Genomic DNA, 9,232 nt, shown 5'->3' on the forward strand with positions numbered 1-9,232 from the left:
TGAGCGCACTACCGCGGAGGTAGTAGTGGGGGCATTGTCCCCACTGGTTGTTTCAGAGAAGTGAACCCTAGGGGTTATGCAGAAACACAAGGTGCGTTCACTTGAGTTATGATGGCATTGTCAAGAATGATGAAGAATCTTTTGAATGATGAATTGACTAAATTTGATGTTAATTGCTTTGCTTTTAGCACTTATTAGCCTTGACGGGAGAGAAGGCCGGATGAGTCAGTGAAGATGAGCAGATGTGTCTCATTCAGTGGTCACACTGACATGAAACTTATTACAGCCTCTGAGGGCATTTTTCAAGACAATCACATGTTTGTCTACTTCAGGGCATCCTGTGGACAACCTTAAACTGACAGTCTGGCACAGGGTGTAGATTTGTTTACCCTTTTTAGTGCATCCACCCTCCAATTCTCTGTTACATTCAAATTCAACTCACTTGTGCCTTCACCAATGCAGGAAGGATGAATAGCACGGTTGATCCTCCAAGATGCACCAATCCGTCTCTGGGGCAATATCCCATTAGGATTTTTTATAAATGTCAGTTACCCAAAACTAAAAAAGGATTTAGGAAGAGCCACCATGTCCCTTGAGGGTTGAACCCAGATATGGTTTAAAGTACAGAAATTTGGGGCATTTGGCATTAGTGACAGGGACATGTAGGTTGCTCCATCTAAGATCATTCCAGTCATGTCTTGGGAAAAAAACATTGTGAAAAAAGTCAAAATATGTAGGGTCAAAAAAGAAAAGATTTTTTTTAAATAATAGGTAAAAAATGATTATAAAAAAATATATGTAAGGTCAATATATACATAATATAATATATATATTATTAGGGCCGGGACTCGATTAAAAATATTAATCTAATTAATCGCATTTTAATTGCATAAAGATTTCCCATTCACGGGGCCACCCGACACGGTCTCGTCAGCTTCTTCGTTCATGTTCACTGTGGTTTGTTGTTGTCTGAAGTCATGGACGCTAGTTGGTGCTCCAGTATAATCGGTCCTCCGAAACTCATCCAGTGAGAAACGTTCCGCGGTGCAAAAAATAAGTGTAAAAATGCGTAAAAAATGTTTACTGCGTTATTTTGTGTAATTAATTAATCTTAATTCACATTGTAATTAATTAATCGTAATTAACGCGCTAAAGTCCCGGCCCTAGTTTATTTATAAGGTTTCCTGGATTACCAGGTTCAAAATACAACACAAATATTTATAAATATTTAAAAGAACAGTTCAGCCAAAACAGATCTTATGTTGCTTTTTAAGTGTGAAATCTTTACATTAAAAAATATTTGCTTTGGAGACAGCAACATCTCATAAAAAATGAATCTAACTATTCACAATAACTAAAAGATGTGAAAAACATCTTCATCTTGCAGAATAAGAACTAATCACAACAGTGTCTCTGGATGCAGTTTTGGTTGAACTGTTCCTTTGGGACAATTCAAATAAAAGACAACTGTAGGTATGAGTGTTAAGTGTGTATTTACATCAAAGGGGAACATCGGTCATACAGGACACAAGCACAGAGGGGTCAGAGGTCAGCAGTTGCCCGAACAGTTCATGGGTTGTGGCCCGCGTAGAATTTGGACAGGAAGTCGGTGGCAGCAGGCTGCTCAGTCTCGTGGAAATAACGCATGATGTGGGTCTTCTGCTTCCAGACATTGATGGTTTCTTGAAGCTCCATTTTCCCCTGGTGGTTAAACACACAAATGGAAAATATAACAACACACTCTGGAATACTCCTTCACCCAAATACAGCTGGGATTGGATTGGACCGTCAATTAAACATTTGCAAAGGCAAAATGACTCGCTGCTTCAATAAGAAAAGTACAAATCAGAGGTTGGCCCGTTCTTACCTTAATGACTAACATGTCGATCACACGGGGGTCAGTGACATGCTTGTTTTTGTCAAACATCTCCCTCACTTTGTCTCTTCCTTGGCGAGTTTTGATGTCCAGCTGAAAGGTTGCCACTGTGGAGAGAGACATGCAAACAAAAGCTCGGTTTACACACGATCCAGGAACAGGAAGAATTATGTCGAGTTCTCTTTTGTACAACAGGAGGGAGGTGTTTTTACTGCAATGGTCTTTTCTCCAATTTAATCCAACAGCATAACTTCACCATCAATATCCAAGCTATAAGGAATGGGTTTCAATAACAGTTACAGAATGAGATCTGTAAGGTGTTCAGCTCAATGTTAACGAGTGTGTGCCTGTCACGTGTTCACTGGAGCTATATGGAAACATACATGACAGCCTTGTAGGGGATTGGTTAAAGTTGTCCAGGACACATGACACCTGATTGCCAAGGAGGACATATTGCTCATATGAAGCATTTAGAGCATATTTACTGTACGTGTAGGCTAGTGACAAAAGCAGTTTTTCAAGTGTTCTTCAAAAAGAGCCGTCAGCCCCGGTATTTATTTATGGAACCAGATGTACCCTGGAAGAAGTAAATGAGTACAAACGCGTCGGGGTTACTTAATATTAATATTAATTTAGCTTTATCGTTTATAAACATAACGTTAAATCTGTCTGTTATGGTTTGGATGCGGTTAGCAAACCGCTAATGTTGGCTCCACTGGTCCTGCACATAGACGCGACCTTGACGCGGCGCTCTAAGTAACCTCCCCGTCCCGCTGCCACAAAGGAGCCACGTACCTGTGTTGGGGACCTCTCGGTACCAGGCTCGGTACAGCTCCCGGACCCTCCGCTTAGCCTCGTCCAAGTCCCGGCTAAACAGAGGCTTAACCACTTTAGCTGCTCCAGCTGCTGATCGGGTCGCCGCCGTGGACGCCATGACTGCTGTGACGTCACGGTGCTTCCGGTTTTTCTTCTTCGACGGTGTCACGTTGAGAAATCCCGCGGTGCCCCCTAGTGGAAGAAACGGTCCAAGACGGGAGACTATGCAGCTTTACCAAACCTGCAACTACACAGTGTTCCACATTATTATGCAAAGTGCCCTTTGCTCATTTTCCTAAATAGTAATGCAGTCAGTGTCATTTTCAAGTCATCAACTGTTGTATTGAACAAACCTCCCAATGATAATAGTATTTCTTTCAAAAATAAAAAAACTCAAAATGCAGTGTTCCAAATCATTGTGCAGAGTTTCAAGATATATTTTTTTAGGTTGTAAAGAACAAAAAATTGTCATTTGTTGAATTTGAAGCATTTACTGAAATATTAACAGGTCGTTTCATGTTTAACATAGGACCCCTTCTTTGATAGTTTCTGCTTTAATGTCTTTGCAGGATGCCATAATAGCATCCCAGGGCACCTGCTTGGATGTGAACTGCCTTCCACCCACATAGAGCTTTTGCTTGATGATGCTCCAAAGGTTCTCAATAGGGTAAAGGCCAGGGGAAGATGGATGAGTTTCTCTCCTTTTATGCCCTTGGCAGCCAATGCCCCAGAGGTCTTCTTTGCAGCATGAGATGGTGCATTGTCATGCATGAATAATTTTTGCTACGGAAGGCACAGTTCCTCTTATTGTAACATGGAAGAAAGTGGTCAGTCAGACACTCTGCATACTTTGCCAAGTCATTTTCACACCCTCATGGACCCTGAAGGGGCCTACGAGCTTGCTCCCCACGACTCCACCACCTTAATGCTTAATAATGTGAAACATCCTTCTTCGAACTAATTATCACACGTGTCTCAGATTGATTTCAATCATCCAAAAAACCTAAGACGCAATACCATCCATGAGATTAATTGAGAAACAAAAGAATGAATGTTTATGACCCTTAAATCTAATTTGCATAATATTGTAGATTTATTTTTGAACCAGAAGCAGGCCTTAGCCGGCGCATTGTCAGACGCTGCTGCACTAACATTATCATAACATCATGTGTAAAAACGAAGGACAGAGAGCGTGTTTCTGTTGAACTTATTTTATTGATTGCAAAAACTGTATAATTTATAAAGTTGATACGGGCTCTACGGTACATTAAATATGAAAGATATTTCCAAAAGGCAGGTAGATTTACCTTTATTTTATCACAATTCATTCTGTCAATAAAAAAATTTGGCTCATTGATTCAACGCCTGTCATTTGTTAAGTGGTGGCACATCGATGCCAACAATGAACAGGACGGACTGGAAGCTGCAGAGTTCCTGCTTCTCAGCCACTGTTTAAAAAATAGACATCGGTGATGTGGGACAACATTCATTTGACAGCTTTACAATCAGAGATCAATTCAGCCTGCCAGGAAATAAAAACGTTTGCCGTTTGGTCCTGCAGTAAACCCAATGTAATATTTAGAACTTCATGCTCCTAGACATGAGACTACACACTTCTCTCCAGGTAACAAAAAAGAGTCATTACAGCAAATTATAAACTCCCATTTCTAAAGAAACACAGATTTTCACAGAATTAAAAATGACCCAAAAACTGTACAAAATACAAAACGTAGATGACAGTAGATCTGATGTATGAACAGAAAAGGCTGATACAGTATGAACTCTTATCTACAATACCTGATGTTAATAATATTACAAAAAAAAAAAGAAATGTCGCTCAACAAATATTCCAGTTTTCAGACCAAATGAGCACTCATTCATTCTTGCACTCGAAGCAAGCAAAAGCTAAACTAAAACATAAAAAGTGCAGTTTTATATAACGTGTGTGTGGCCCAGTGTAATAAAACCAGCTAATAGCTACTCTGTGCTGCTCATGGGCAGCGGGATTGAACACTAAGGCACCGTCAGGGTCCCCACAGCCTCATGGATTCAGTCACCTGCAGGACAGTGAAAACACAGAGAGAAACGCATCAAACCAGCGAACATGTGCCCCTCAAAACCTCCGCCCCCCCCCCACGTACCGGCCTCCTGGTCCAGCAGCAGCAGCCTCTCAGTGGTCCAGGCTGTTGCCCAGCTTCTGTCCCTCCTGCAGAGCGGCCATGGCCAGCCTCAGGTGCTCCTTCAGACTCTGGATCTCTCGCTCGCTCCGGCCCTTCATCCCGCTCAGCTGCTCCATCGCCTCCGCGTGGCGCTCGCCGGCCAGACGCTTCTCCTGCAGGGCGCAGAGGGGGAGTCTCACTAAAGGCTCCATGCATCGCTACGCCCGCGCGGTGTGGTGTGACGTCACATCACGTCATTGCATATGGTCTGTATACGATGCTCTTAAAAAAAAACTAAAAAACTGAACAACATAATATTGAATCGCCTGCATGCCATTTACCAGAGTCAGGAAGGTACCATGTGACCAACCAAACCAATTACATCGATTCATCTCCATGTGTTTTTCTCAATATACGCTAAAGATGTAGAAAAGTTGAGAGTTAACGTTGCACGATGTTCATGTGATAACTGAACGTACCGTGTTGAGGAACTGCAGCTCGTTCCTCAGACAGCTGATCTCCTTGTGTAGGTACTCAATCTCGTTTTCTTTCACCCTGAGAAGAACCTGGCGGGAAAAAAACACAGAAAAACAACAAAGTTAATCCCATAAATCCTCATAATTATGACTTAAGTCCAAGAAGAAAAAACCCATTTTGTGTTCCGGCAGGTTCCTGATAAACCGAGTGGCGTTCTCGGTCATTTCCAAAGTCCATGACTGAGGCTTCTGCCCCCACATAATGAAGCAACTCTTTTCAGCTACATTTTTCACACTTTCACAGTTGAGGAGGTTACAAATAGCCCGTCCTCTACGTTACCTGGAGCTCGCAGGGCGTCCCAGCTCTGCTGTTCTCGGGGCCGTGATGCGAGACGGAGGACCGCGAGCGACTGATCTCCGCCGCCAGACGGGCCTTCAAGTCCTGCGGAGGAAGAGGATTTTGGCTTCTCAACACCGAAGAACCATAAACAAAACAGGTCACGTGACCGTCGCAGGGAGCCACCGGGTCACCTGGTTCTCTTTCCTCAGCTGATCCATGTCCCGCTCCTTGCGGCTGATCTCCCGCTCCCTCTCGGCGCTGTTCTGCTCGGCCCGGTTCAGCTCCAGACACTTCTGAGAGTAGCGCTCGGACAGTCCGGCCAGCTCTCTCTGCAGGCCCTGGGTTTCCTCCCTGGGGGGGGAGGCGCAGGGGGGAGTGAGAGGGGGAAATAAGAAGTAATAACCGCTGCAGAATGTACGTCACGTTACCTGCTTTCTGTTCGCTGTGAGCGCAGCAGAAATTACAAAAGAAACAATGATATGAATCAAAATGCAAAAGGGATGAAGTCAAAGCTCAAGTTACTTTAATGTGATTGTACATTATTCTATAATTAGAGCTCTATAAGAGCACATCATAATGACAGAAACATGCGGCTGCTTATGCCGCCATTTTCAAGAAGTATTTCCTACAGCGGTTTAGAACCCATTTACCAATAACCACGAAAATAAGGAAGAACGTGCAAAGAAGGGGGGGGGGGGGGCGTAGCTGAGTAAGCGGCACGGATAAGCCTTAAAATGCAGGCTCCAGTAGCAGCTACTGACACAGCGGCCGGTCAGAGGGCCTTGTGCAGCACAAAAGGAAAACCGATCCATGACCGACCCACATTCCTCAAGTGCCTAAAACTAACAACGGCCTCCAGTAGACAGGGAACCCGCAACGTTTGTGCAGCCCGCCAATTCTACCTTCAATCCCACAGAGAGGAGAAAGAAAACCTTTGTGGCCCGGTAACTCCCACTTAAAAAGCACAAGAGAGCTTTTCACCCAATCGGACCAGAGCCAAGTGGAACATGCTCTTCTCCCCAAGCTGGGACATGATGTCGGATTTTCAGATGGTCGATCCAAATCTTTGCATTTCTTTATAGACGGGTTTGAAGCCCCTTACTGCTGCTGGCCCCGGATGGTCCGTGAGTCCAGCCCCCTGCTGCTCAGCCTTCTGACCCTCTCCACCTCTCTCTGCAGCTCGTCTTTCAGCTTCTTCTTCAAAGCCTCCATTACTGAAACACAAGCAAAAAGAAGCATGACGCACACCCCATGCCTAATCGGGGAAGTTCAGGGACCCCCCGAGGAAGGGGGGGCGGGGGTTGAACCAGAGCCAACTGAGGCTAAATATGGAAAACTGCACTTGAAAAATACAAAAGAATTAAACGACATTCATGCATTTCTAACATGGAAGTGGAATGATGCAGCTACACATTTGACCTTTGACCCCCCCCAAGACAGTTCTGACTACTTGTCTTTGTCGTCCTAAACCCTTAAAGCTGCCTCCACAGTTGTCGATGTGGTCTTGACCCGGTGTGCTGACCTCTTGCCGTGTCCCGGGTCTCCTCCAGCAGGAGCCTCTGCTGCTGCGCCTCCAGCTCCTTCAGCTGGCGCTCGTGCTGCTTCTGCAGCTCCTCCATCGCCTGTCGGTGGGCCCGCTCCATGGCCACCAGGCTGCGGCCGCAGGGGGCCTCGGGGCCACAGCCCCCCCTCACGCCACCAACTCCTCCTCCTCCTCCTCCTCCTCCTCCACACCGCCCTCCTCCTCCTCCTCCTCCTCCTCCTCCCTGCAGCTGCTCCAGCTGCTGCCTCAGTGACGCCACCTGTGAAACAGACGAAGGTGGAGGTAAAGCCCACTGCCCAAAGCTGAACTTTGACCCCGATCGCTGCTGACCTTTGAAATCCTGTTTAGAATGACACAAAATGATGCGGTAATGGTGTAATTAAACACTGTGGCTTGTCCACGCACACAGATTCAAACCAAACAGACGGAAAGCTGCTGAGGGGCAGCTCGGGAAAACAGTGGAAGAAACAGGAAGCAGGAAGAGGAAACGTGGACCTCATCCCGACAGATGAGTTCATTTGCATTCAATTCAATTTGCAAATTGGGGGAAGAAAAAATAAATCCTCTCCACGCACTACCTCCCTCTGCAGCGCCTCGTTGGCCGACTGGCTGGAGGAGCGCGAGCCCGGCGGCGGCGGCAGGGCGCTCATCTCCTTCAGCGGCATGCGCTCAAACTCGGCCCACTTGCTCTCAATGTCGTCCTCCGAGCGCGCCCTGTGGTTGGCCCCCACGCCGGCGCCCTTCCTGGTCAGCACGGCCTCCCATTGGCTGCTGGTGTTCCTCTCCTCCTGCCACTGGACGTGCTCCCGCCCCTCGCCCTCCGCCGCCTCCCTCTGGCCGGCCGGCGCGGCGACGGGGGACAGCTCCACGCAGTCCAACCTGCGGTGAGCAGGGGGCGCGGGGGCCGGGGGGTCCGGCTGGACGGCGTCGGCGTGGCGAGAGGGCGGGCGGCGGGAGGACAGCGGGAAGCGGGAGTTCTCCTTGTCGCTGCTGCCGTCGGGGAATCTGGAGAGAAAACACAAAACGGAGGAAGTGACACTCAGCTTATCGGAAGTGAGGTGTCACAAAACGAGCTGATGAAATAAGGACGGCGGCTGTGAGTCACTGTGAAAACACATCGGGCCACAGGCCGAGGGCACAGGGCCCGACACTCAAAGCTGGAGGTGTGAGGGAGGAACAGAGCCGCTTATCTGTATTTAGAGGCTGCTTCTTTTCTTAATAAAGGCCTAAAAAGATGGAAGCTACAATTTACATATTAAAAAAAGTCATTTCTATGCAAGTCAGAAAGAGACAAATGCTTCTCACAGGATAAAGAGATGTTTCGACACATCGAAATCCAAATCCATAAGGAGTGATAAAGGGGGACAACTGGGGGAGGGGGGGAGGGGGGACACACACACCCCTCTAAAAGTCATTGCCTCATTTCAAAACTCCAAATATATTCAACAATCTAAAAGCAGTTACTGTGTGAGGTCTGGAGAGCTGCCGGGCCGGATGCACTTCTTCAAAACCTCAATCCAGTTGCGCCTGATCCCGGCGGTCATGGCGGACAGCGTGTGGGCGCCGTCCCGTGTCTGCAGAACCGAGGAGGAAAGGCGGGTCAGCACAAAGATGGGTCCGAACCGGGATGACACGAGAAGGACGCAATCACAGTGTATGACGGACTGCGGCGTAACAGATACTCACCTGTACCTGAAACCCATAGTTCTTCTCCACGTCGAACTCACACACCTTCACACAGGATTTAAGGTCGATCTCTCCATCCAAGTCGTCTTTCTGTACACACACACACACAAATGACACAACGAGTTTATTCATGTACAACGTAAACGTCACATCAACAGGAAATGTGTCTTTACCTCCTCAGCACTCGAGTCTCTGTAGTACTTCAGTCCAGCATCAGTCAGAACAAACCAATGCTTCTTCCACTAAAGGAACACAGCAGACCTCGAGTTATCCCAAACGGACCTGAGATCAGCCTCACGCGACAATGACAGTATGTGACACGGCCCTTCTAACCCG

At 46.9% G+C, this 9,232-nt stretch overlaps 2 protein-coding genes across 2 annotated transcripts in view; both read right to left on the reverse strand.

The window, feature by feature from the left end:
- Nucleotides 1-1,476: 1,476 nt before the first annotated feature.
- On the reverse strand, nt 1,477-2,846 carry ndufa6 (NADH:ubiquinone oxidoreductase subunit A6). The gene is made up of 3 exons (XM_037476404.2): nt 2,672-2,846; nt 1,868-1,983; nt 1,477-1,701 (listed from the first exon to the last, which is right to left on the reverse strand). Exons 1-3 carry the CDS (start codon nt 2,808-2,810, stop codon nt 1,570-1,572), a joined length of 387 nt encoding a protein of 128 aa, XP_037332301.1. The 5' UTR covers nt 2,811-2,846; the 3' UTR covers nt 1,477-1,569.
- A 1,045-nt stretch (nt 2,847-3,891) lies between these two features.
- The window catches only part of triobpb (TRIO and F-actin binding protein b), a 7,755-nt gene continuing 2,414 nt past the window's right edge, over nt 3,892-9,232 (reverse strand). Inside the window, exons 3-13 of the mRNA XM_037477072.2 lie at nt 9,070-9,138; nt 8,897-8,986; nt 8,675-8,784; nt 7,789-8,215; nt 7,190-7,469; nt 6,770-6,881; nt 5,859-6,018; nt 5,668-5,769; nt 5,331-5,417; nt 4,834-5,024; nt 3,892-4,749 (exon numbers count right to left, since the gene is read on the reverse strand). Of these exons, the coding sequence (XP_037332969.2) occupies nt 4,863-5,024; nt 5,331-5,417; nt 5,668-5,769; nt 5,859-6,018; nt 6,770-6,881; nt 7,190-7,469; nt 7,789-8,215; nt 8,675-8,784; nt 8,897-8,986; nt 9,070-9,138 (1,599 nt within the window). The 3' untranslated portion in view covers nt 3,892-4,749; nt 4,834-4,862. The remainder of the gene's footprint in view (nt 4,750-4,833; nt 5,025-5,330; nt 5,418-5,667; nt 5,770-5,858; nt 6,019-6,769; nt 6,882-7,189; nt 7,470-7,788; nt 8,216-8,674; nt 8,785-8,896; nt 8,987-9,069; nt 9,139-9,232) is intronic.

This window comes from Pungitius pungitius, chromosome 12, assembly GCF_949316345.1.
Source record: "Pungitius pungitius chromosome 12, fPunPun2.1, whole genome shotgun sequence".
Classification (NCBI taxonomy): Eukaryota; Metazoa; Chordata; class Actinopteri; order Perciformes; family Gasterosteidae; genus Pungitius; species Pungitius pungitius.

Excerpts from the sequence above, each read along its gene's own strand:
- ndufa6 (XM_037476404.2), bottom strand. The coding sequence starts at position 2,810 with ATGGCGTCCACGGCGGCGACCCGATCAGCAGCTGGAGCAGCTAAAGTG. Across the intron at positions 1,984-2,671 it reads CCGAGAGGTCCCCAACACAG|TGGCAACCTTTCAGCTGGAC; the intron begins GTACGTGGCTCC and ends CTCTCTCCACAG. Across the intron at positions 1,702-1,867 it reads TCGACATGTTAGTCATTAAG|GGGAAAATGGAGCTTCAAGA; the intron begins GTAAGAACGGGC and ends TTTAACCACCAG.